Raw genomic sequence first — 27,269 nt, 5'->3', positions numbered from 1 at the left:
CCCCTAAAGACATCGTAATCCCAGAACCTGTGAATGTGTCCCCTCACACGGCACAGGGGGCTCTGCACACGCAATCAAACACATAAATGTTGGGTGTAGCCTGGGCGAGGCAGGTGGGCCCAATCTGATCACGAGTCCTTAAAAGCCTTCCCGCCCTGAGAGGGAGCGAGGCCATGAAGAGTGCTCAGATCAAGGCTACACTGCTGGCTGTGAAGATGGAGAAAGGGAGGAAGCCTCTAGAAGCTGGAGAGAGTAAGGAAACGCCTTCTCCCTGGAACCTCCAGAAAGCCCTGCCAACACCTTCCTTTTAGCCCACCAACCCCAGGTCAGACTTCTGACCTCCAGAACCGTAAGATAATTCGTGGGTATCATAAGCCAATGGGTTTGTGGTAATCTGTCACGGCAGCAAGAGAAAACCAGAATGTAGGACAGAATGGTGACACACAAGGTGACAAATCCGTCTGCCTGGTTTGTGGAAGCTCAAAGGTCTATGTTGATAAGTCAACCTCACTTTCATGCTTTACCCAGGGCTCTGCTCTGACGACTATACCCCAAAAGGCCCACCCCAGGGGCACGGGGGGCTCAGGTGGTTGAGAGGCTGACTCTTGATTTCAGCTCGGGTCATGATCCCAGGGTCGTGGGATTGAGCCCCGTGTTGGGCTCCATGACGAGTGTGGAGCTTGCTTGGGATTCTCAATCTCTTTCTCTCTCTCTCTCTCTCCCCCCCAGCCCCCGACCTCTTTTCCTCGCTCACACACTCTAAGATTAAAAACAAAGGCCCACCCCCACTGTCTCAGCCCATTCCAACCCTAACAAACACACCACACATGGGGCAGCAGCTTATAAGCAAAGGCATTTATTCCTCACGGTTCTGGAGGCCGGAAGTCCAAGATCAAAGCACTTCCGGGCTGCAGAAGGTGCCGCCTCACCGTGTCCTCACCCGGCAGGCGGCTGGCTGCACGGGCACAGGCGAAGGGGCAGGGGACGGGGCAGGGGAGGTCCCTGGAGTGTCTTTTATATAAAGGCCCTAATCCCACCCCGGTGGGCGGGGGACACCTCCACCCTCGGGACCTCCTCACCCCCCAAAGGCCCCGCCTCCTAACACCCTCACTCTGGGGGTCAGGGCTTCCCACGGGTTTAGGAATTAGGAAGCACAGGAACGTTCAGCCACCAGACCTACTGAGCCGGCTAAGTATTCCACCGTATCCTCATTCCACACTTCGGTGGTTTTGTTTCTTACCCTTAAGTTTTCAGCCACCTAGAATTTCTTTTATTTTGCTACGTACTGTGTAAGAAAACTTTTTTTAAAAAATAATCAACTGTTCCAATGCAATTTGTCAAAAACCTATCCTTTTCACCACTGGTTTGAGGACACCATCTTCGAAATGCGGCATTTATACTGGGTCATTTTTTCAGCCGTCCACCCGTTCCTCCACTCCTGTGCCTGTGGCACAGCCCTTCAATTACATAAAATATTCCCTTTTAAAAGGGGCACCTGGGTGGCTCAGTCGGTTGGGCGTCCGACTTCGGCTCAGGTCACGATCTCACAGTCTGTGAGTTCGAGCCCCACATCGGGCCCTGTGCTGACAGCTCAGAACCTGGAGCCTGCTTCGGATTCTGTGTCTCCCCCTCTCCTGCTTGTGCTCTCTCTCCGTCTCTCTCTCAAAAATAAATAAACACTTTGGGGCGCCTGGGTGGCGCAGTCGGTTAAGCGTCCGACTTCAGCCAGGTCACGATCTCGCGGTCTGTGAGTTTGAGCCCCGCGTCGGGCTCTGGGCTGATGGCTGAGAGCCTGGAACCTGTTTCCGATTCTGTGTCTCCCTCTCTCTCTGCCCCTCCCCCGTTCATGCTCTGTCTCTCTCTGTCCCAAAAATAAATAAACGTTGAAAAATAAATAAATAAATAAATAAATAAATAAATAAATAAACACTGAAAACAATTTTTTTTATCGTTGCCTTTTATATCCTAAAATTTTTCGGCAGAATTTAATAAACATTTGAAAGCTACCACCTTGTGACGGGCATTACAGGGAGTCCCAGGCAGGCAAAGACAAGCACACAGCACTACAAAGTCTTAAGAACGTTGAAGTTTACTTACAAAGATAAAAAAGTGAATTGGCATTTATAATGTTCTATGAGAACACACACGTGGTGAACCGGAACATTGTTCGACGGAATAGCATTCGGTTATGAAATGAGTGCCGACGCTACAGGAAGGACGTTGAAAACATTACGCTAAGTGCCAGAAGCCAGTCGTATAAAACACCTATTATGTGACCCCAGTTATATGACATGCCTAGAACGGAAATCTATGGAGACAGAAGGCAGGTTAGTGGTTGCTTGGGGTGAGGGATGGGCAGTTGGGGTGACAGCCAAAGAGTACAGGGTTTCTTTTTGAGGCGATAAACACTCCGATATTGACAGTGGTGATGGTTACAGGAAGTCTTTGGATACACTGCAACACCGCTGAATCTCACCCTTCAAATGAGTGAGTGGTGTCCCATGTGAATTTTTTTTTAATTTTTTAAATGTTTATTTTTGACAAAGAGAGACAGAGGGAGAGAGAGAGAGAGCGCGCGCGCACGCATGAGTGGGGGAGGGGCAGAGAGAGAGAGAGAGAGGGAGACACAGAATCCGATTCAGTCTCCCGGTTCCGAGCTGTCAGCACAGAGCCCGACGTGGGGCTCAAACCCACGAACCGCGAGGTCATGACCTGAGCCGAAGTCGGACACTTAACCGACTAAGCCACCCAGGCGCCCCTGTCCCATGTGAATTTAAACTGGTGAACTACATTATATGTGAATCTGAATAAACATATCATCTTTTTGAAAGGCAACACAGCTTCCAGTGGTTCTCTCGGGTTCTCTCCCGGAACCCAGCCACCATGCTCTGAAGAAGCCCAGACTTGCCACAGGGGGAGCCCCCATGTAAGCACCAGAGCCAACGGCTTGAGGTGAGGTCCCAGCAGATGGCCAGCATCAACCGCGACACGCATGAGTGACCAGCCTTCTTCTGATTTCCCTCCCAGCCGCTGGACCTTCCCGGTGACACCCGAGACACCATGGAACAGAGACGAGCCATTCCCACTGTGACTGGGCTGAAAGAACTCCTAACCCTGATCCCTGACAGAACCCATGGGCTCCTTTTCAAGGAAACCTATCAGCCTGCCTGGATTAAACACAACCTCTCTGTCACGGTCACGGTCCCTTTCCTGAAATATCCTGGAGGCCTCCCTGACCTTGGTACAAAGTCTCCAATTTTGGGGCTCCTGGGTGGCTCAGGCTGGTAAGCGTCCAACTCTTGATCTTGGCTCAGGTCACGATCTCACAGTTCATGAGATCAAACCCCACACCAGCATGGAGCCTGCTTGGGATTCTCTCTCCCCCCCACTCTGCCCCTCCGGTGCACACTCGCTTGCCCTCTCTCTCTCTCTCTCAAAAATAAATAAACATTAGATAGATAGATAGATAGATAGATAGATAGATAGAAAGAAGAAAAGAGAAAGAAAGGAGAAAAGAAAAGAAAAGAAAAGAAAAGAAAAGAAAGAAAGAAAGAAAGAAAGAAAGAAAGAAAGAAAGAAAGAGAAAAAAAGAAAGAAAATCAGTCAGTCTCCAGTCTTAGAATCAAAGGGCCTGGGTTCAAGTCCTAGGTCCAATAAGGACAAGCCAGCACAGTGCTAACCCAGTAACTGCTGAGCTCTAGTTCCCTCGTCCCAGACCTAAGAACATGTAAAAAAGGGGCCGGCCATGGATGACAGCGGCCCGACTGCCACAGAGTGATCCACAGACCGCACCCAGCAGCACCCTCAATCTACTTTGTTCCCCTGAACCACTCCCTATGTCTCAACACGCACACACAGCTCACAGCCAGCAGGCAGTGGTCTCGGCCTACTGCGAGCACGTCGTTTCCCCCAAGTCCTGCCCTTTACCGCACACCTCGGGCCCCTCCCCTCCCGGGACAGCGCACACACATGAATTCTGCACGGGCACCCCACTTGTGCTTAGTGAGCAGAAAATGTTCCAACAAAGTTCAGGCTCAGATTAAAAGGCATCACTTTTTATCTTATTAAAATTGCATTTTTATCTGCTCTTGCATAGCTAAAAAGAAAAACAGGCTTCGGCTAAAACCATTTTAAAAGAAAAAATAGCATCTAACATACCCACCTCATTTCACATAATGAAACTGTTCTTTAAAAAATATGTTAACCAATAAACTTCTTAATAAACTGCACTGCTCTGAAACACTACAGTAATTTGCTGCTGTAGAGAGGACCCTAGTGATTCCTGAGGAAAAGCAGATACACACGACAATGCCACTCCCAGGTACACACGGTGGGAAACCCTGGCCTAAGGACATGGGAGACAGATTCCACAACATCGGTGATACTACAAAGAAAAGAAAAATTTGGGGCGCCTGGGTGGCGCAGTCGGTTAAGCGTCCGACTTCAGCCAGGTCACGATCTCGCGGTCCGGGAGTTCGAGCCCCGCGTCGGGCTCTGGGCTGATGGCTCAGAGCCTGGAGCCTGTTTCCGATTCTGTGTCTCCCTCTCTCTCTGCCCCTCCCCCGTTCATGCTCTGTCTCTCTCTGTCCCAAAAATAAATAAACGTTGAAAAAAAAAAAATTTTTTTTAAAAAAAAAAAGAAAAGAAAAATTTAAGAAAACCCTGGATGTCCATGATCAATTGAGTGACGAATAAGCAAACGGGAACATATACATTTAACAGGAGTACCAGCCACAACAGACAGGAAGAACTACAAGCATCAGGTTCATAAGCTTCATAAACATACCACTGAAGAGTAACTTGAATGGAGACAGTATGACATCATCTACAGAACGTGTTTTTTTAATGTTTCTCTCTCTTTGAGAGAGACAGAGAGACAGAGCTCAAGCGGAAAAGGGGCAGAGAGGGCTCCAGGCTCCGAGCTGTCGGCACAGAGCCCAACGCGGGGTCTCAACTCACAAAGCACGAGATCATGACCTGAGCTGGAGTCGGACGCTTACCCGACTGAGCCACCCAGGCGCCCCATTTATACAAAGTTTTAAAAACGGAAAATGAAACTCATTTTGGATACGTGTACGAGTGGTCAAAACTCCTATTGCACGCAAGGAAAACAAATTCAGAATGGTGACAGTGGGTAGGGGTGAGTGGAGAGAGGAGTCGGGTCCAGGGACAGAATCCAGTGGCTTCAACTCTATACGTGTAACAGCTTATTCCTCACACTGGATGGCGGGCCTGGCGTGCTCCCCGCGAGGCTGCCAGGAGCTCCGTCTCTGCCACCCAGAGGGCCAGAAGGCGGAGCGCTCCTCAGGGACGCGTTCCTGGCCAGCCCCGGGCCCGCCCGGCCACCCCTGTTCTGGTTGCACGATGCACAAAAGCCTTTCAAAAGAAAGCACCACAGCTTTAGTCGTCAGAGAAACACAAACCGAAACCACAGTGGGAGACCGTGTCACCCCAGGAGGCTGGCAAAAATTAGGAAGGGGACACAAGCGTTGGCAAGAACGGGAAGGCTCTGAACCTCCTGCGCTGCTGAGAGGATACACAGTGGGGCGGCCACTCTGAGGACAGGCCGGGGGTCCTCCAAGGTCAGTTGCCGCGTGACCCTGTGTTTCCGCCCCGAGGAATGCAGCCCAGAGAAATGAAAACGTCCGTGGGCACAAAGGAAGTACTGTTTGTGACTGTCCTCTTGGTGGCAGCCTGAACGCAGAAGCACTCCAAATGCCCGTCAGCGGGCAAGCGCCGGGCTCACGCGGGGCCGCCCCCACACGATGGGGCACCATCAAGTGACCAAAAGGTGTGTAGCGCGGACACACGCACACACTCCAACATGGACGGGCCCCGAAAACGCGCTCCGTGAAGGAGGCCAGTCACAGAGGGCCACACCTCACATGATTCCAAACGCAAGAAACGTCCAGAAGAAGCACATCTACAGAAACAAGTAGCCCATGGCTGCCAGGGGCTGGGGGGAGGGAGGGGGCGTCACTGCTAGTGAGCGAGGGGCTCCCGCGCATGCAGCTCACACTCTCAAGTTCACGGCAGCGGTGGCCGTACCCCGTAAACCGAGGAAAAACACTGCGTTGTACGCGTTAAGCGGGGGAAATACAGGACGTGCCGATGAGATCTCCGTGGAGATGCCACACGGAGGGAGGGGGGCAGGAGGGCAGGGAAGAACCAGCGGGGCCCCCCACCTGGACCGGATGCCCAGGAAGGTGGCTGTGCGGCGGGGGAGGCCTGGTCCCGCACGGGCCCCCGGCCTACAGCGTCACCCACAGACCTCCGAACAGGCCCGAACAACACAGGCCCGCAAGGCTACCACCACAGAACCAAACGTTGCCACAGCTTCAGGGGAAATCGACACCATGCGTCACCCCCAGACTAAGACAGTGAGACTTAAGAAGGGTGGACCTGTGACCAGCAGACAACAGCAGGAGCCACAGCTGTATTTTCTGGGCGGATGGGCATGAATCCCGATGACCACACAACCCAGCGGCCAGGAAGGATGCTCAAATGGAAAAACAGAACGAACGTAGTGTCATGGAGTCCAACCCCGTGGCCTGACCGAGGCTCCCATCCAGGTGAGAGAGACGGCCCAGACACGGGTGGAGAGATGCCGGGGAGGGCAGCTCGAAGGGGACCCCCCCAACGGCCCCCCAGTTCCCAACACAGCCTCCTGCATGAGGCACGGAAGCCGCCGCTGGCAGCCACCAGGCAGGGGAAGGCAGGCGAGGAAGACGGGGTGAAGCCGAGGTTCACCGCAGGCAGGAGCTGGCAGCGAGGGGCGCCTCTCGTCAGAGGCAGTCACAGGTGAGGGCAGGCTGGGGACACTGGTCAGAAGGGGGAGGCCCAGAGAAGAGACGGGGCCCCTGACATCAGTGCAGGCTCCTCGGGACTCAGCCTCTCCGCCTTTACGACACGGTTCAGGGAAAGTTTAATAAAAACCAGAATCGAGGGCGGTCCGGGGCGCGCTTGTGGACAGCCAGGTGCTCGGGCCTGGTCTTCACGTCGAGAGCACACTTCACTCGAGCCACTCAGCAAACACTGTCCGGCCCAACACTGGTGCTAGAAAGATGCCAGGGAGCCAGTGACAGCCCGCGCCTGTTCCTGCCTCGATGGCAGACAATCGCTAGAACACAGGTAAGAGGGAAACGAGCCCAAAGTCCCAGGGCAGAAGTCAGGGAGGAAGGAGGAATGCCGCGAGGCCTCCGGGTTTTGACAAAAAGGTGATTCTCCTGCGCTTCCTGGCAAACAGCTTTCTGGTTTAATGTGGACCCCCTACACCAAGGCCTCGGCTGTGAAACAAAACAGACAGAACAGGGCCAGAACAGCATTTTCTCAATGAAAGGTTAAACAGCAGTGGGTGAGGGGTGCCTGCGTGGCTCAGTCGGTGAAGCATCGGACTTCAGCTCAGGTCATGATCTCGTAGTTCGTGAGTTTGAGTCCCGTGTCGGGCTCTGTCCTGTCAGAGGGGAGCCTGCTTGGGATTCTCTCTCTCCCTCTCTCTCTGCCCCTGCCCCGTTCATGCTCACTCTCTCTCTCTCCTGCACGCTCTCTCTCTCTCTCTCTCAAAAATAAACAAACATTGGGGCGCCTGGGTGGCGCAGTCGGTTGAGCGTCCGACTTCAGCCAGGTCACGATCTCGCGGTCCGGGAGTTCGAGCCCCGCGTCGGGCTCTGGGCTGATGGCTCAGAGCCTGGAGCCTGTTTCCGATTCTGTGTCTCCCTCTCTCTCTGCCCCTCCCCCGTTCATGCTCTGTCTCTCTCTGTCCCAAAAATAAATAAACATTTAAAAAAAATAAATAAATAAAATAAAATAAACAAACATTAAAAATATATTTTAAAAAAATTTAAAAAGCAGTGGGTGAAAATGGCCCTGAGCCAGTGAAGCATGAGAGGAAAGAAATGTCCTAAGCGTCAGAAAGTGAACGACAAATCCTATGACCGCATTTAGGGCAAAATGCTTCCTGGGGCGCAGACGTGTAAAGTCAACAGGCAGGTCAGGCCGCCGGCCCCCGGCTCGTGGCTCAGTGCCCCCACTGCACTCACCAGCAGCTTTCTGAAATACGAACTAAATTAGCAACTGATTTACCATCAGACTCATCCTAACACACAGTGATGCTCCCCAGGTTTATAAAATATTCAGAAGAAGTAAGTTTTCCAAGGATATTAACTTTAGAGGGCTTCCGAGGAAAATGTAGGAAGCACCATTAACACAGCAGCAACAATGTCCCTCCGCCCCCGCAGCACAATCTGAAACCCTCCGTCCCGTGGAGGGAACGGCAGAACACGTGGCCCCACGGACCCAGACCAGAGCATCTCCTGTGCTGTCCCACCACCAACGACCATGCCACCCCACTCCACTCTGTCCCCTGAGAAAGGGACAGAGACTTGTCTCCTGTCAAGCTCCCTGTGGCCCCCAAAACCCAGCAGGGACTTGGGCAATTACTGAGCCAATCAGCAAGCTGTTTTGTGGACGTCTCTTGAAACAGATCTTGGAAATGAGCATGCTTACAATAAAATTTTCCTTCACAAGAGAAAAGCAGTATGCGAACACGTGGGTACAGAGAACAGGCTGGTGGCTGTCAGATACGCGGGGCCGGGGCGGGGGAAAAGGGTGACAAGATCAGTAAGTCCTGGGGACATGGCGTGCAGCACGGGGACTGTAGTTAATCACACCGTGTCGCATAATCGAAAGTTGCTAAGAGAATAAATCTTTTTTTTTTAATGTGAAATGTATTGTCCGATTGGTTTCCATACAACACCCAGTGCTCATCCCAACCGGTGCCCTCCTCAGTGCCCATCGCCCCCCTCCCCTCCCTCCCGCCCCCCATCAACCCTCAGTTTATTCGCAGTTTTTAAGAGTCTGCCAAGAGAGTAAATCTTAAAAGCTCTCATCGCAAGAAAAACAATCTGTCGCCATGCGTGGTGACCAACGTTAAGGACAGACTGTGGTGATGGGTTCACAACACGCACACACACACCTCTGTCAAATCATTGGGTCGCACGCCCGGAGCCAATACCATCCCTCCACCGAAGCAAAAGCAGCGTGCGTTTATCCGAAATAGGAAGAAGGACAGAGAAGGCTCTGGGGTCAGCAGGACAGGGGAGTGTGGCAGCCCCCACTGAGCCCCATTTCTCCGCCCGTCCCCTCGCAGCTGCTCCCCTCAATCCCGCCCTCACCTGGCCTCCACCTTGCTCTCTCCACCCCCCACGCCACCGCACCCCATTTCCTGCCAGCCTGTCCGGACTCCTCTGCGCGTCCCTGACCTCCACTCCCCAGTCCGGCCTTCCTCCCACTGGACCGGAAACCATGCCCTCTCCCGACACTGCCTGCCCACCACCCGCAGGCGAAGGGTTCTCAAACCGCTGCCTCTGGCCACCACCGCCCACCCGGCCACACGCTCCCCACGTCGCATCAGCGGGTCCACCACAAAGCACAGCTGTGCCCCGACGGCCACACCTCACGCCCACTTCTCAGCGTCCAGCCCTGGACACCCAGCGCCAACCAGGCAGGAATGTGGACAAGCGCCCCTGCCTCCTGCACCCCCTCATGCCCTCCCTGGAATGCCCGCCGTCCCCACCGCCCTGGATCAGGGCTCCGTTTCTTCTCCGGACCAGGTCACCAACTCCTTCTGCGACTCACTCTCCACCAATGGCTACCCCAGGATCCGAGGGCCACCCTCACCTCCTCCCTCAAGCAGGCCACCCGCATTCAGACTGTCTCCACGTCCCCCTAGACCCTGAAACGCTCTCCCCTCTGTCACTGTCCCGAGAGAGAGCTACAGCTGCCCCCAGCCAGCCTCGGCTCTGCCAGTCAGAGGTCCGCTTCGCTCCCCAGCTTCAAGTCTGCCAGGTCTTCCAGTTGCCCTCGGGGAACAACCAGAACCTTCTCTGCCCCCCTCCGGCCCCTCCCCACATGGCCACCCCCGGCTGGGGCCAGCGTATCCCCGTCACAGCGCTGGCCTCCAGCGCTCTCCGTCCGGTCGTCCGTCCCCGTCCGTCAGGTGCCCGCCGGGAGTGCTCTCGTCCGCCTTTCCCTGCCCCGGGCCCTCATTCGGGCCCCCTCACTGCCAAGAAGGCTGGCCCCGGGCCGGGACTACAGAGCACCCGCACAACCTCATAAGGGACTAAAGGAAGTGACGGTCCCTCAAGGTCCAGCTTGAGGCCACCCCCACCCTCCAGCAGCAGGTGCCTCCCGTGCCCACGCTGCTGCGGGAATCACACCGCACCCCACGGGCTCCGGGCTGGGGTCCGGCCCCCCCGGCAAACGCCGGCTTCGCAGCTGCAGGGTCTGGTGGGCACACAGAAGGCATCCCAAAACCGCCTGCGACATCTCGTGCTTCTTCATCGCACAGATGCCCGAACGATGAGGCATTGCAAATCTGACCAAGTCACTAGGCACATTCCCTCGGCACGGGACACCAGCAGGCAGCGCCCGCTGACCCGCTCGCACACCCCCCGGGCCTGACCGACCCTGTCACGGAAGCCGAACGTCAGGGCGGCTCACGGAGTCACATTTGGCCGAGACCTAAAACACCACGACGGCTCTAGTGACTGGTTTGGGGACCGAAAACTAATCCGAGAGAGGGCGTAATTCTAAAGAGCAAACAACACGCGGCACACAGCCACCGAGCCGTCACCGGCCGCTCCACGCCACGGCAGCCAGGCTGAAGAGTGACGGGCGGCTGCGGTCCACGGAGGCAGCCTATTCTCCGAACAGGGGAGGTGGCGCCAGGCCCCCACCCCAGCAGCACCAGGGACGGCCCCGCCGACGGGCGGCCTCCCCACCTGCCAACAGGCTCACGAGAAAACGAGAGAAGCGGGCGCACCGGCACCCTCGACGCTGCGTCCTGCCTCCGAGGCCCACAGTGGCGCCGAGGGACCCGTCCCCTCTCCAAGACCCCGTCCTCTGCCCTGCCTCTCCACGCACGTCACGCCCGATGCCCTCTGACGATCCCAGTCCCCCTGGCCGAGGAGCCCGTGCGGAAGGCAGGAACTAAACGCCGTCCGTCTTCTCCGGGCGTCAGCCTTAGAGACAGCAAGCCGTATTCTGTATTTTGGTTCAGCACAAACGTTCACTGAAAGAAGGGCCGTTTCAAAACCGCAGCGGGCGTAGGCAGGAACAAGGGAGAGCCGCCACGCGGCACACTGAAGAACTGTGTCCAGACGGTCCGGCCCCAGCGGACGGCGGCCAGGATAGCGGGGGCGGCGGGCGCACCCCAGGGCCGGGACGCACCCAGGACGCGCAAGGACAGCCTGGGAAGCGCCCTGGGGAACAAAGCTGATGCGGTCGGGAGCCCAGAAACGTCTGGAGCCGTGAAAGCAGAAAGGGCTCTGCCCTGAATGACACGCCCAGAGCCACGGGCCTGGGACAGACCCACCCTCAGCACCGCTGTCCACGTGGAGAGGCCAACGCGGGCAGGGCTGTCTCGGTGCCTGGCGTGCGTGCTCCCCAGCCGTGCAGGCGCCACACCTGCAGGAAGACAGCACGCCGTTCGGACCAGCTGGGTTCGCTGACAGCCCTCAGCACGCACCCCGGAATTTCCACGTTAACCCCCAGAGAAGAGGGAACGGCGTGTCAGAACAGGGGAACAGAAAGACCGGGGCACTCAGAATGAAAGTCCCACAAATGGGAAGAACCCAGGCTGCCCCCCGTTCCCTCCGGGCCTCCTGACCCCGCCACATCTCGTCTGCTGTCCCCTCCCGCAGAGCCCCGAGCCGTGCGAGTCCCAGCACGGGCACCAGGTCCCCAGAGAGCCGGGGAGGGCAGGGTCCGGAGGCGGCAGTGGCGGTCAGCTCCCGGTCCGTAATCCCCCGGCTGCGGAGGCCCGAAGGCGGGCTGCGTCGTCAGGGGCCGGGCACCAAGCGCCGCGGTCACGACGAGGCCCACACCAGCCATCCGGGGTGCAGCACGAAACCCTGCCCTGGGACATCCGTCCACGCTCCCGGGGCCGGGCGCGGGGCCTCCCCCCCACCCGCAGGTCTGCAGGGTCCCGTGTGCGGCCCAGCCCCGAGCGGGACCCACACTGTGCCCCGAAGGGCCTGCAGGGCCAGACTGACGCCGTGCGTGTCTGAGGAGCGGTCACCAGACAGGGCTGCCGGAGAGGACGGGACGGGGCAGGGGGGCCGGGTGTCGCTCACTGCCCGGGTCACGGCACCACTGCCTTCATCTGCACCACACGCAGGGCAGGGCCACACCGGGGCAGTCTGGGGGACTGCCTAACCAGAGAGATGGGCTCCCGGGGCCCTTCTACCCATTCCCACCCGTGACCTCCAACCACGCCTTCACGGCACTCGGGGAATGGGAGACGTCCCTCTGTTCTCATTTTTTTTTTTAACTTTTAATCAAAATCATCAGGGATTTATTTTTTTTTTAATCATTTCTGGCCTCATTTAAAATTAACCCATAAGAGTCTAGATTCGCTGCAGTAGACAAGTATGTATTCACATCAAATTTATTTTTCAAAACATTTCCAGACAAACTAACACGACAGAGGACTGCTAAGACACAAGCAAAACGAGCCGGGTACACAGCAAAAACCCACCCACTTGTGCACAGGACTCTGCACCGGAAGAGACCAGAGAGACCCACGCCCACGGGACAGAATCCCCGCCGGGGCGGACTGCCCCGCTCCTTGCAACAGAAAAAGAGGAATAAGCAGGCCCGCGGTCCAAACGGCCACGTCAAGGATGCAAGCAAGGATGGGGCGCCTGGGTGGCTCAGACGGTTGAGCGTCCCACTCTTGACTCTGGCTCGGGTCATGAGCTCAGGGTTTGTAGGTCTGAGCCCCGCGTTGGGCTCTGCGCTGACAGTGCGGAGCCTGCTTGGGAGTCTCTCTCTCCCTCTCTCTCTGCCCCTCCTGTGCGCACACGCGCGCTCTCTTTCTCAAAATAAATAAACGCTGAAAACAAAAACAAAAATGCAAACAAGGAAATAAACAGGTTTCTAAAAACAAGAGAGGGACGTCTGGGTGGCTCAGTCGGTTGAGCATCTGACTTCAGCTCAAGTCATGATCTCACGGTTTGTGAGTTCGAGCCACATCGGGCTCCTTGCTGTCACCCTCTCAGCATCAAACCTTCTTCAGATCCTCTGTCCCCCTCTCTCTGCCCCTCTTCTGCTTGCACTCCCTCTCTCTCAAAAAATAAATGAAACATTAAAAAATAAATGAACAGGGGCGTCTGGGTGGTTCAGTCGGCTGTGCATCCAACTTCAGCTCAGGTCACGATCTCGCGGCTTGTGGGTTCGAGCCCCACGTCGGGCTCTGTGCTGACAGCTCAGAGCCTGAAGCCTGCTTCGGATTCTGTGTCTCCTTCTCTCTCTGCCCCTCCCCTGCTCGTGCCCTGTCTCTCTCTCACTCTCCCTGTCTCTCAAAAATAAACATCAAAAAAAATATTTTTTTCTTTAAATAAAAAAAATAAACGAAGAAAAATAAAAACACAAGCAAGAGTTGGTCAAGGCAGCAGCTCAGAGCTTCTGGGAAAAGAGGCAGGGCCTCCAGCCAAGTCTTGGACCCAAGAGCACACAAGACGCAGGGAGGGCGGTCCCAGCTTCGTTCCAGCCCCTTGACACTAAGCACACTCTGCAGAGGTTGCCGGAGAGGGGCCAGCCCACCCTCGAAGACTGGTGGAGTTACCCTGTCCACACTCAAGGGCAGGACTGCAGGGGCAGGTGCAGAGGGCTACCTACAGCCCTTCCCACCCGGCATCCCCCCAGCACACTTCTCTGATCCTCCCGCTCCCCGCTTAGGGGCCCTCGTAGCAGCCGTAACAAACTCACACAAACAGCGGCTTAAACACACACGATTATTATCTTAAAGTCCGGCAGTCAGCAGTCCCAGGCAGGTCTCACCAGGCTAACGTCTAGGTGCTGGCCACTGCATTCATTTCTGGATGCTCTCCTGCTCATTCGGGTTGTTGGCAGAATGCAGTTTCTTGCGGCTGGAGGTCTGGGTCTCCTGCTGGCTGTCAGGAGAAGGATGCTCCAGCTTCCAGAGGCCACCACACCCCCCGAGCTCGTGGCCCCTTCCTCCGTTTTCAGAGCCAGCGACCGCAGACCAGAGTTCATCTCCTGCTGACTCTGAGCACTTTGAAGAGTTCACTGCATCCCACTGGATCCGCCAGGTCATCCAGAAGAATCCACGGTCTCTGGGTCAGCTGATGTGCACCCTTCACTCTCCTCTGCCGTGCGAACTGGTTCCAGGTTCCTGGTTCCAGGGAGGAGGACGTGCACACCTTTGGGGACCACTGTTCTGCCCACCACACCCCATCCCTCTGGCCAGAACCCCGGTGACCACCTCAGCCCCCGACACGGAGGCCATCAGAGCGTCCCGCGAGCCCCGCCTGCAGCCTGGGACCTGAGCCCACGCACTCGACTCCAGCGGCAGCCCCTGCCCTCACCCTCACCCTCTCTCGCCCTCTCCTCAAGGAGGATGGACAGGGCCGTAGCGACACCCTTCGGTGCTTCCTCACGGCTCTCGGATCAACACCCGACTCTTTTCCATGGCCTTCCGAGACCTGCACCCCTCCCAAGGCTCATCTCACAGTGCTCCCCTCCCGGCGTGCTGCTCCCCGGCCCCTGGTCTCCCTACAGTGTGCCTGTCCCAGCAGGAGTGCTCTGACGCCCCCCGCCCCCCAATCCCCGCATCTGTACGGGCTGGCGCCACCTCAAGTTAGGCAGGACCTCTCCCGGGCGGGCACGGCCTTCAGTTCACGCGGTGCCCCGCTCTTCTGCGAACACTCCCCCGGGGGTGCCTTCGAAGAAGCCCTTCGCACCGCGCGAACGGACGTGCGGTCTCCCTCACCCACGGCCTGAGAGCCACCTCTCTCGGTTCCGCGTGGTACCTGGCACGTGGAAGGACGTTCTGAATGAACGGGTGATCCCGACAAATCCTCCCCTCAGTTGATGAGCGATGGCGGCCCGTGAGGATGACCGTGGAGCTCACATCTCACGGGCTCAGGGACTCCTCGGGCTGTGGCGGCTGGACCGCGCGTCACCCTCTGCCCCAGCTCCGCCCCGGGCACCCACAGCCTTGCCATATTCAAACCGGGCCTTGCTTGCCGCCATCCCACTCACAAATGTCACCCTTCAGAGGCCCCAGCTGCCCGCGCGCCCTTCCGCGAGCCGAGCACACTGCCGAGCCGGGACAGCGAGCGTTGGGCCCACGCTGAAAGGCCGCCTGTGTTCTCACAGCCAGCGTGTGACGAGCTCCTGGCGTGTCAAGCGAAGCGTGGCGAGAATGCCAACTGCGACCGCAGACCCCTCGGGAGCCAAGCGAATCGACGGCCCCGGAAAGAACCGGCCCCGGAGAGTCAGAGACCGAACCTTCCGTCACCCACTGACTGATCCTTCTCGCGCCACCGTCACCCCTCACCTGGGTGTTCCCAGTAGCCTAACCCGTCTCCCCGCCGCTGCCCTTGCCCTCCCGGCCCCTAACCTACCACCCACTCAGCAGCCAGAGTGATCCTGCCAGACCAGAGGCAGCTCCAGCCGCCCCTCTGCCAAGACCCTCCAGTGTCCCCACTTCAGAATAAGAGACCAAGAGCCCACGTCTTTTCGCTGTGACCGCGAGACCCGCCCCCACCCCCAGCCAGATCTTGTGCCCCGTGACTCTCTTGCCTCCTCCCTCGGCTACAGTCATCAGGCCCCCTGTTCGTCCCAAACCCGCCGGGGGTCACTCCTGACAGGGGGCTCTGCGCTCTCTCGCCCTCTGCCCGGACCACGGTCCTCCAGCCACCCGAGGGGCCTGTGCACTCACCTCCTGCAAATCTTGCTCAAATGCAGCCTCCTCTGTGAGGGCTTCTCCAGCCACCTTGTCACTGTGAGACCCTCCCCACTCTCCCTGCCTGCCTCCGAAGGGTCTATCCCAATTCTCTGCTGTACGTTTCAGTAACAACCACCGTCTTCTCAGGGGTAACTCTCCCCCTAATGCAGTCATGGTATTTATTCTCTGCCCCTCCCGCTCCAATGTAAGCCCTGTGAGAGCACAGATTCAGATCTGTTTGGGTCACTGGTGTATCTCTAGCACCTGTTCCTGGCACAGAGTGTTGGTTAAACAAATACCTGGTGAATGAACAAATTTTCAAACTCTCAAAGCTGGTCCAAGAGGCCTTCTCTCACGCTCGTCAAAGAGAATCAAACTAGGGGCACCTGGGTGGCTTAGTCGGTTAAGTGTCCGGCTTCAGTTCAGGCCGTGGTCTCATGGTTCTGGAGTTCGAGACCCGCATGGGACTGTGTGCTGACAGCTCAGAGCCTGGAGCCTGCTTCGGATTCTGTGTCTCCCTCTCTCTCTCTGCCCCTCCCCGACTCACATTTGTTCATTCATTCTCTCTCTCTCTCTCTCTCTCTCTCTCTCAAAAATAAAAAATTTAAAACAAATTTTTTAAAGAGAGAGAGAGAGGGGCGCCCGGGTGGCTCAGTCGGTTGAGCGTCCGACTTCGCTCAGGTCACGATCTTACGGTCCGTGAGTTCGAGCCCCGCATCAGGCTCTGTGCTGACAGCTCAGAGCCTGGAGCCTGCTTCAGATTCCGTGTCTCCCTCTCTCTCTGGCCCTCCCCCCATTCATGCTCTGTCTCTCTCTGTCTCAAAAATAAATAAATGTTAAAAAAAAAATTTTTTAAATAAAGAGAGAGAGAGAGTGAGAATCGGACTAAACCAAACAAATATGTGCCTGGAGGTCCCAGCCACTTAAATCTAACCCAGCTTCATCAGGTTATACGTGCAGAAACCGAGGGCCCCAGAGGTGACATGACCCGGTCAAAGTCACACAGAGGTAACAGGAAAAATAGGCTAAACCTGGACCACAGAACGAAGCCAGAGGTCTTTCCACCACATCACACATCCTGCCTCATCCAGAAGAGAAATCTCTAAGAAAGCACCAGCCAAACAGACAATCTACGGTCCAAGGTGTGCAGAGTGGGGGCCTACTGGCAAGACCACCTCTCGCGCAGTGTGAGCCCCTGCCCAAATCCCTTATTCCCTCGAGGTTAATCTGGAAGGAGGTTCGAATCAACCCCCATCAATCAGCACTAACAATGCAAAGGGGAGCAAGGCACAGTCGTGAGACTCGCAGAGCGCACGGTCCAGAAAAGAAAACATACCAACAATGCTGGGTTTGACGCACGAAAGGTTTGGTCCAGGCTGCACGAAAACACACAAGGCTTTACGAGGAGGTACACTGGAGGCGAACTTTGAAAGTTAAGAAAATTGAATAAGCCAAGCAAAGGGGAGGAAAGAGAGGGAACGAACATTCTGGTCCGCTCTGACGGCATGAAACTGACCGAGGCATCACACAGCAGGTACACCAAGGAACCTGCAAGCCTGTCCGCACCGCTGAGGGCAAAGGTCAAAGCAAGGAGGGCTGCAAGATGTGGCTAAAGAATTGGGCGGGGGTCGGGTTATAAAGGGCCTTACTCTGCTCCACCACATGGCACTTCGGGGGGGATACAACCAAGGGCCCTGCCCCCAGGGAGCGTCAGCTGGAGGACAGAGCACCGTTCTGTGACTCTACAACACTAAGGAGATGCAACACTGCGGGGCACCAGGAACTGCCTGGCAAACACTAGGTGCTCCGTGGCCACCAGCCATTATTGTCACAAGGACGCATGAGGAGGGGATCATGACTAAGGGACATTAAGGGCTGTGCCGTATAAATGACCCCCTAACAGCCCTGTATTGGGTGGTGAGTCTGTTCTTCCTCCGTGGAGTTTCCCTGGGCTCATGTCCACACTCAAAGCGTCAGACAATCATGGGGACCACGGATAGGACGGGCAGAGCCACAGGACTCCGCCAGGAGCTCTGACAGCGCTGTGCCCGTGCAGGCAAAGCCCGAGTGTGTGCCAAGTGATGACCACGGGAAGGTGAGCCGCTGAGGGAAGAGGGCAAACCTGGGCGACGCCTGCTGCCGGCAACAGCAGCAGGGCCCTGGGAGGCACGGGGCGCGCAGCGGCTGGGCAGGCCTTGCCAGGGGCCCCAACCCCTCCTCGGTGCCCTGCCCTCCGCACTGACAGCCTCTGGCAGTTCTCCAAGACTCCACTGCAACCCTGAAACTCCAACAAGGGAGCCACTCTCCAAAATGCCTAAGACCCAGCACAGCGCCAAAGCCCAAGGGCGACGAAAGCCTGTCTTGGGTAACACAGAATCTCACGAAGAAAGCCGAGGGGGGCATGTTAGCTGCCTGTGGCCGTCACACCACGACAGAAATCTATCCTGGCTGTCCGGGAGGCTTCAAGTCCAACACCAGGGGGTTGGCAGGGCCACACTCTGTCTAAAATCCTCACAGAAGGATCCTTCCTTGCCTCTTCCTGCTCCTACTGGTTGCCAGGAAGCCTTGGCATTCCCGGGCTCGTGAGCGCACGGCTCCCACGTCTGCCTTCCTCTTCCCTGTTGCCTTCCCTACGTCTTCCCCGTGCGTCCAAACTGCCCTCTTCCGTGAAAGAGACCAGTCGCTGGACCAGGGCTCCCTCTAATCCACTCCGACCCCATTTTAACTTGAGTCCCTCTGCAAAGATGCTACTTGCCCAACAAGGTCACGTTCCCAGGTTCCAGAGAGAGAGGAATCTGGGGGGAGGGGGACACTACTACAACCAATGCAAGGACAAATGACCAAGAGATAGTCATCAATCCAAAGCTTATTCGCCGTTAAGACGCCACACAGCAGCCCCACGTTCTTACAGCTCAGCTGGCCGTTAAGAGTTTGTTCAGACTGAGGAAGAACCAAAGCCTCAAGAAAGACCCAGAAGGGACACAGAAGTTCTCCTGCACGTGGCTCGGCTTCCCTGGACTTCACGTCCCAGAGCATCTGCCTCTGTCACTACTGGGACCTCCTATTCTCTGCCATTGCAGAATTTTCACATCATCTCGGACCCTGACATGCTCCAAGCAAGCACAGCCCTGGGGAGGAAAAGAGGATCTCCGGCCGCCTCTGCTGATCGATCCCTCCCCAAGTCCCTGGGCCACAGCAAACAGTAACTCACTTCTACCAACTCCCAAACAGCTCTACAAATAAACGTTTCTGACGGAACACAATGAACTACAAAGCTTACGAACAACAGCGCCTATAATACAGCACTTGCAAACGAGCTGTGCTTATAAATGGCTCCACACGCAGTCATTTGACCACCACACATTCCTCATTTTCAGTACGTCAGACCTTAGTTTCCAAATGGAATAAACCGTGTTCAGAAATCCTGAACTCTGTTTAGTCTATTTTCACCAGCGGCTGATTTTTATCCCAAGCATTTTCCACGTCCCGTCTTCGCGTCCCCTAGGGGCCCCGGCCAGGGATCAGTGACACGCCAACCAGGACTTTGGAGCGGTACAGCTTCCAGGGTGCACCCAGGTCTTTGCAAGCACTTCAGCTGTTTGTTTCTGTTTTTGTTTTCATTTTTGTTTAAATTTGCTTCCCGCTGCTGACTCGAGAAAGGAGTTGGTTTTGAGGCCAGAAAGTGGGATACATGGAAATTCACAGGGAGTCCCAAATCCACTCGAGCGAATCCTTGCTCAAGGCAAAAGCAGTCGTCCGCAAGAGAGACGAGAAGGCCACGCAAGTGGGTCAAACCGCCACGCCCCCTCCAGAAACCGACGTCCCAGAGAGCACAGCCTGGGGCCACTTTCCGGACTCCACCGAACTCTTCGAAGCACGACCCGAGCCGGTGCCTTTCGACTTGCCCAGGGAGCCCGGCAGTTTCGCAGAAGGGAGACTGCCAGTCTCGGGACAAACTTGCCGGCGACTCCCCCCTCCTCCTCCCTTCAAGCCTCGAAGCTGCTTCGCGCAGCCCCTGTCACCTCCCAGACCCTAAGCTCGGCCCCCCGCCCCCAGTTCCCCAACGCCCCCGCACTTCCCCCGCGGTCCTCCCACAGCCCAGGTCACCCCCGCCCCCAGACCCCGACTCCACCCGCAGCCCAGCCGGCCGACGCGCCCACCTGACCTCTGACCCCTGACCCCGACCCGGCCTCCCCGTCACACCCACCTGCCCGGGACTTTGGTGTTGCTGCGCTTCCAGAACTGCTTCCTGGCCCCGTCGCTGGCCATGGCCCCTCCTCATCCCTCGGACTCACGGCCCCGACACCCTGAATGCAGCCGGCCGACCCCGGCGACCCTTTCCTGTACCCCGGGGTAGCCCCTCAGCCGTCCCGGGACTCCAGAGTCCAGAGCCCAGAGGCTCTTCCGCCTCCCTCCGGAAGTTGTGCCTCCGCGCGTCCGGAAGTCCCACCCCCCTCCCAGGCGCGCGTGACGCACGGCGCGGGCGCTGACGGCATTAAAGGGCGACGCCGGGGAGGAAGCGAGGTGGCGGTGGCGGTGGCATGTGGGCCTGCGTGTGCTGTTCCGGCGGCGGTCTGGCACCCGCGCCCGCCTCCAGGCTCCGCTGCTGGACCAGACGGCGGGGGTGGCGCGCTGAGCCAGCGCAGAAAGATACGCCCAGGGTTTCAGAGTCGGTACGAAGCAAAGAGGGAAAATAAAGAAATCTCACGTTGATTCTATAGTGAAATAATATTTGGGGTATATTGGACCCAGTAAAACGTATTGCTGAAATTATTTTCTCGTTTTCTTTTACCTTTTTTTTTTTTTGTTTTAACGTAGCCACCGGAAAGTGAAATTGCTTGTGCTGCTAGCACTACCTTCCCTTGGCCGTAGACCAAGGAGTCTGGCATTGCAGACTGGCACTGCGCCTGGGGAGCCCCTTAACACGCCTCCGCCAGTTCTCTTGTGAAACACAAATCTGATTATGCTCTCTGATTAAAGTTTGCCTCGGTTGCCGATAATCAACATTGCTTCTGCGCTTGCCAAGCGCAAGATGCTGCACGAGGTGCTCTGTGTGCGTGCTCTCAGCCATGCGCCAACCACCCCCGGGAAAGGCTGCCTCCTTCTGGAAGAGCAGAATGGTTCTCTCCCTCTCGCCACACTGAGGCTTAGACCTGTCTTGGCGATAGCGGGGCTGTTCGCAGCTGCTAGTACCCGGCCTGCAACATTTATCTGTCTCCGCAGGTGGCTTGTGAGATCCTGCGGGGTGGGGCCTGTGTCTTCTGCCTCCAGAAATGTTTTTTGGGGGTGCCTGGGTGTCTCAGTTCTTTAAGCGTCCGGCTCTTGACGTCAGCTCAGGTCGTGATCTCATGGTTCATGAGTTCAAGCCCCACATGGGGCTCTGTGCTGACACCTCAGACAGAGCCTGGAGCCTGCTTCGGATCTGTGTCTCCCTCTATCTCTGCCCCTCCCCTGCTCACCCTCTGTCTCTCTCAATCAAAAATAAATAAGCGTTTAAAAATTTTTAATAAAAAAGAAATGTTTGTTGGGTGAATGACAACTGCGGGAACTCTCCAGGGATCCCCTTTAGTCTCCACAGAAACTCTCCAGGAATCTTCTCCCTGGGGTGATCTCAATGGATCTTTGGTGATCCCCTGATGATACAGCCTCAGTGGATTCTCAGGACCCCTGTGCTGCATAGCCTGATGAACCCTCCTGAGATCCTGTCCTTACACGACCTCGGAGAATCTCCAGAGATCTAATAAAGATTCAGTGGATCCTCAGGGGCTCCTTCCTGACACGGCCTCAGGCAGTCTCATGGGATTCTCTCCTGGTGGAGCTCAGGAAGGCCCCAGGGATTTCTCCCTGCTGTACAGCCCCGAGGCCTCAGAAATCCCCCTAGGAGACTGGCTCCTAACAGTATCAGGGGTCCCCTACAGACATCACTGGACACCTTAGGGGTTTTCAGCGGCTTTTCCGGCTTGTTGCAAGAGTCTGCAAGGTGAGAGGGCAAAGATGATGGAAGTAGAATTTACATAGGAAAAATGGACAGTAGTTAGCAACTGGTTGGATGCAATTATGACATCTTAGATCGGTTATCCCTGTAGCTTGAGGATGCTTTCCTGCCTCACATCTCTTAGGAGAAGGAGCCAGACCAATACCAAGGTTGATGAAGGCTTCAAGACCCACTGAGCAAAAGATTTAGCAGTGCCACGACAGGAACAGGAGAGCAAGAGGTCAGCCTGTTTGCAGCCGAGGTTTATGACTGCTTGAGGATGAACCGGGTTGATGTCACAGAGGTGAGGCCTCAGCCTCAGGCAAGCAGTAGGTTAGAGGACAGATCAGTCTCCAGACAAGGGGATGGGAGGACCTGCCAGGGCAAAGTCACAGGAATAGGTCAGCATCATGAGCAACAAGACAAGCTCCAGAAATGGGTTTTTGGGCCAGAGGGCATGGTAGGGATAGGATGTGAAAGGAGCGTCTGGCAGAAGGCCAGGTGTGTAAGCCAAAGTCTAGCCTATGGAGGGTGTAGGAATGGGGTCTCGGCAGGCATCAAAGAGGACAGATGCGTGAATACAGAATGAATGAGTGGAGCTTTTCGTACTCATTTGTGCAACAAATAATTACCGAGCAGCGAACACAAGAAGCTTACTTTCACTAAGATTTAGGCTGAAAGAAATTAAAACCAAGGACGTGACATTTCACCCCGGACAGATGGGCAAAAACTTAAAACCTGTCAGTGCCCAAATTGGTGAGGATGTGGATTTGTGAGCAGTGCGGAACGAACTCTGATTCACTGCTGGTGGGAGTGGAAATTGATTCGCTAACTCTCGACAGCTATCCAGCAATTTCTAGCGGCTAAGGACGCATATACCCTACAACCCAGCAATTCCAATCTTGGTGTGCACCCCAGAGCAGCTCGCCTATGTGTGCAAAGACAGGAACGTTCATTGTAACGTGCTAGGGGGAGGGGGGAATCATAAAGTAATCTATAGGAGAATTGATAAATGATACATAGTTACCCAATAGGATGCTATATGGTAAGAAAATAACTATAAATACATCAACATAAACGAATTTCACAACATTGAGTGAAAAAACGTTGAACGTGAACGCATGTGGTGTTTAACTCCATCTTTTTAAACTAAAAGAATGCTAAACACCAAATTCAGGAGAGTGGTTTCCTCTGGGTATTGGTGGGGACTTTAATCAGTAAGGCATTCAGGGGGCTTCAATGCTATTATCACGCTTTATTTCTTCTGGCAGATGGAGTGTATTCAGCTGTTATATTATTTATGACTCTCCGGATGTCGACAAAATGATTGACAACACGTGATGATTACGTGTCCGTGAGCAGACTCTTGGAAAAGCCTGCATTCGTGCAACAATGAATGAGCGGTGAGTGTTCACAGGGAGGCCTGGCGGGGTCAGGACAATCGATCAGATCTGTGACTGCTGTTTAAGGTGAAGGGACAAAATGCAAGGAGTGGTTCCAGGTCGAGGGAGCGTCACTGATGCAGCAGGGACACAAGACAAGACCAGAGTGCTGGGTAACAGGCAAGGCTTCGGCGAGGCTCTAGGAGACACAGGTTGGGCTCCCTGAGAGACAGGCCCTTGCGTGCAGGCTGCTGCTTGGGGAGGAGAGGCTGACTGGCGAGGGGCCACCTGGCCCTACAGGGACGTCCTGAACTGAGACCAGAGGGTGGAGCCTTTGCACCGTGCACAAGCCAGTCTGCATGGGGCTGCGTCCAGGGAGGGGGTGGCCCGCAGCTGAGGGCAGCTCCCCAGGAGGGACTTCTCTGAGCCATCGGCAGCCTATACTCCCAGCCACGGAGGGAATGAGAGCCCTCGTTCTGAGGGGCGAATCTCGGCAGCACGCCGTAATGCCGACCACAGTCCACCTTGGAGCCCCTCAGACCCGCCAGCCACAGGGGTCACCGTCGGAAGAGCGTCTCCAGGATTCTGGCTGCTCCCTTTTGTGGAAATTTACAAGAGGAAGGTTGATGCAATCTTGGGGCCACAGCAGCTGCTCACCCTGTCCCTCCACTTCCTGCCCCTCTGCCCTCAGCACTGTGGGTTCCCTCCACCGAGTAGCATCTCTCCTGTTCTAGATGAGCTACCTGGGGGACCGGCCCGGACTCTCATCCTAGAGGCTTTAGAACCTCGGTCAACACACCCTTCTCAGGTCACGGCTGCTGTGCTTGTCCACATACCATCAAAACTGGGCAGAGAGGCAGGCTCAGGTAGGTGCCAGATGTGTTCTCCCCCAGCCCCCACCCCCGCCCCCGCCCCCGGGCAGCAGCATCCCTACCTCCTCCGGTGGCCGCGAGGAGACCCCTTCCTTGACCTGCTAGTCTTCTGGCACAAGGAGCCGTGACCCAACATTGAATCAGACTCCACATCCCTTTCTGGAAGCATTTGCCCTCTAGAAGAGGTCAGGATTGTGAGAACCGGACAAACTCCCCTGGAGACAGCATTGGTGGGCAGACCCACTCCTGCCTCCACCCCCTGCTTCCCGCACCCAAGTCTATACTTAGAGGAGACACATGTCAGACGCCCCCACTCACAGGCTATCAACTCTGAGCCAAAAGGCAGCTTCATTGCTCCGCTGGGCCAGCAGCTTCTGGGCCGTGTGGTGTGTTAGGGGACCGGTGGGTCCCACGGCCACGGGCTCACCGCCCCCACCTCCTTCGCCGTAAGCGGGTCCCCAGCACCAGCACAAGCTTGCACAGAGCCTCCTGTCGACAGGTCAGACGCCACACAGAGAGGACATGTCCGTGAATGGCTGTCCCCTACTGCCTCCACTCACATCCCCCGTGACGACCCTACATGCAGGGGAGGCCAGGCAGTGTGGTCTGCCTGGGCGTCCGTTCCCACCTATCTGAAGCTCTGTTACCGGATGATGGTGGGATGGATATTGGAGGACAGTGGCAGCGACTCCCATCTTACAGAGCGTGCGATCAGCTCCCAGCACTGAAAGCGACGAGTAAAGGCGGGCGGTGTGGGGGGTGTCAGCCTCCGCCCCCGCAGTGTGGACGTGTGGCATCCATTGCTGCTGGAGGGAGGCTTCGGGGCCAAGTCATGTCACTGCACACCCGTTTCACTGCTCAGGCTGTGCCCTCTGCCTCCTTTCTCTCTCACTCACCGGAGTGCCCCAAGGTCCAAGGCTTACCCTGGATGATGCCTTCGACCAAAAGTAAAGGGACGCTGGCCTAGCAGTGCTTTGAACATTGCTTCCTGCCCACAAAAAGGCCAGTGGGGAGAGGCTGTTGCGATGTTATAGCGGCTGAGCCACTCAGGGATGTAGGGGACGCTGGGGTACACGTCCAGGACCCAGATACCCTGTCCCCACTGCCATAGTGCTGGTGCTGCCCATGCCCAGCTGAGTGCTCCCTGGGGACCATCCGTCCTCTGTCCAAGGAAGCTGCCTCACCCCTAGGACATCCCACACGCGGTGACTGGCCGGTGTGAAGAGACAAAGACCTAGCCCTCTGTCCTCAGCTCAAGCCATCCCTGAAGGGCTGTCCCGGCTCCAGGATCTCCAGGCAGGATGGACCAGATGAGGCCACTGTGCCTGCATGTGGCTCAATTTCTGCTCATCCAGTCCTGCCCTGCGTCCCTCCCTCCCTCACCAATGTGGCTCCCAAGTACATCGTCAGCATAGCACTGTCCGTACTAGTCAGGGTTTTCCAGGGAAACAGAACCAAGGCCGGGGTGGGGCATAAATGGAAATCTATTAGGACGGATTGGCTTGCACAATTATGGAGGCCGAGAAGCACCACGACCCAGCGCCTGCAAACTGGACGGCCAGGAGCCCCAGTGGTGTCATCCCAGTGTGCGGGCAGAGAAAGAGGACATCAATCCCAGCCCAGGCGGTGAGGCAGAAAAAAGCCTAACTCCTCCTCCTCCCTCCTCCCTCTTGTGCTCTTTTCAGGCCATGGGGAGTTGCCTGAGGCCCACCCACGCTGGGAAGAGGGTCTGCTTTGCTGGGCCTGCCAATTCAAATTCAAATTTCATCTGGAAACACCATCACAGATGTACCCAGAATGATACTCAATCTGGGCACCCCACGGCCGGTCAAACTGACACAAAAAATTACCCATCCCCCAGTAAGCCTCCTACAGGAGCAATTCCTCAAATCCACCGTCTCAGATGAGACAAATGTCCCCAAGCTCAGGCTTGCTGCCTCGTGGTCACAAGACGGTGTCACAACTCCATCTGTCATGTGCGCCTGCCAGTATCCCAGCCAGAAAGGGAGGGAAGGAGGCCAAAGAAAAAAAATAAAAAGATAAAAGATCTCTCCAGAAGTCCTGTTTTATCCAGGAAGGGCAGTCCCCCCAGCCGGCTTCCTTGTGAGCCAGAACTAAGTCAGCCCCAATCACTAGGGAGAGCGGGCTGCTGGCCGGACTCCTTGGAACTTCCCCTGTGCGGCCAGGGGAGGAGTCACTGCCCATCCGAGCTACAGGCCCCAGCCCATGACAATTTCCAGCTTCTGTTTGCAGAGAGGAGGGCGATTGGCTGGGGAAGTATCAGTCGGTGCTCCTCAAGGCGGGAGAGGTCAAGGGCATGGGGGGGTGGCCGGGGAGACGCCAGGGCAGGCGGGCCCTGAGCCTCACCTGGGACTCAGACAGCAGGGCCTCCAGGCCTGTCTCCTGCTCCCATCCCACCCCTCCCCGCCCACCCACACACCTCTGCACACCTCTGCAGCCCACGTCCTGAAGTCCTAACGTGGCAGTCTCCCGTCCCAAATGCTCCAGGGACCCCATCGCCCTCTGCGAAAGCCAAGCCTCTTCTGCTGGCTGCAAAGTGTCTTGAGTCCCGCTGCCTTCTCCCCTGTCTCTCCAATCTCACTTTTTGTGCCCCAGCTGCACCCCATAAAGGCAGAAAAGGCCCCCAGCTGCCTCTGTGTAGCAGAGACAGGAGACAAGAGCACACTGAGAACACTAGCAGTGCCCACACACAGCACTGCGGGTCAGCCCTTCTGTCACCCGGTCCTTACCACCCTCCCCCTGCAGCCCCCTCCCCCTGCAAGCCCCCTCCCCCCCCCCCCATCCTCCTCTCCCCTGCATTTCACCTTTGCAGATGGCCGGCCAACACGCAGTGCCCGCCCCCGCAGGGAGCCCGCTGAGTCTGTCTGAGTGACCACCACACGTCTGGTGGATGTGATGCTGTCTCTGCTGGGGTCGGATGTGGCCTCCTGTGGCCAAATGACCTCAGACTGAGTTACACACTGAACACTAACACCTCCCGCCTTGCAGAAAAGGAAACAGAGCCCAGTACAAAATGACCCACAGCAATACCCGTCCCCTAAAATCTTGGTAAAGTTCAGTCACTCTGCCTCTGGTCAAGTCCAAGGGCTGGGATCCAAAGCCCCAAATCTTACCAGCGGGTAGAATTTAAACCAGAAGTTTCTGTCTCCTAGCAATAGGGTGTGGTATTCAGCCTAGCCGCCCCACCCACCCACCGTCTGATGGTCTCCACGAGGGCACGGGACCGATAGTCTCAGTGCTGAAGTGTCGGGTGTATGCACCTTGCT

General features: G+C 56.4%; 1 protein-coding gene and 2 long non-coding RNA genes across 13 annotated transcripts in view; 1 reads left to right on the top strand and 2 right to left on the bottom strand.

The window, feature by feature from the left end:
- The window catches only part of TBC1D22A (TBC1 domain family member 22A), a 325,287-nt gene extending 305,105 nt beyond the window's left edge, over positions 1-20,182 (bottom strand). For 10 of the 11 annotated variants that reach the window (XM_045464835.1, XM_045464837.1, XM_045464843.1 and 7 more), the window contains exon 1: positions 19,962-20,182. In XM_045464835.1, the coding sequence (XP_045320791.1) occupies positions 19,962-20,023 (62 nt within the window). In that variant the 5' untranslated portion in view covers positions 20,024-20,182. The remainder of the gene's footprint in view (positions 1-19,961) is intronic. The other variant, XM_045464842.1, reaches the window with a different exon arrangement.
- Positions 13,407-16,218, bottom strand: LOC123591071. The gene is made up of 2 exons (XR_006709104.1): positions 14,835-16,218; positions 13,407-14,197 (listed from the first exon to the last, which is right to left on the bottom strand). It is a non-coding gene; the product is annotated as an uncharacterized LOC123591071 (long non-coding RNA).
- Positions 20,183-20,239: 57 nt separating the features above from the next.
- Positions 20,240-24,948, top strand: LOC123591069. Its single transcript, XR_006709101.1, has 3 exons — positions 20,240-20,427; positions 23,000-23,131; positions 23,845-24,948. It is a non-coding gene; the product is annotated as an uncharacterized LOC123591069 (long non-coding RNA).
- Positions 24,949-27,269: the final 2,321 nt, after the last annotated feature.

This window comes from Leopardus geoffroyi, chromosome B4, assembly GCF_018350155.1.
Source record: "Leopardus geoffroyi isolate Oge1 chromosome B4, O.geoffroyi_Oge1_pat1.0, whole genome shotgun sequence".
In the NCBI taxonomy this organism is placed as follows: domain Eukaryota; kingdom Metazoa; phylum Chordata; class Mammalia; order Carnivora; family Felidae; genus Leopardus; species Leopardus geoffroyi.
Note: the sequence above shows the minus strand (reverse complement) of the source record. Positions and strands in the feature narration are given on the sequence as shown.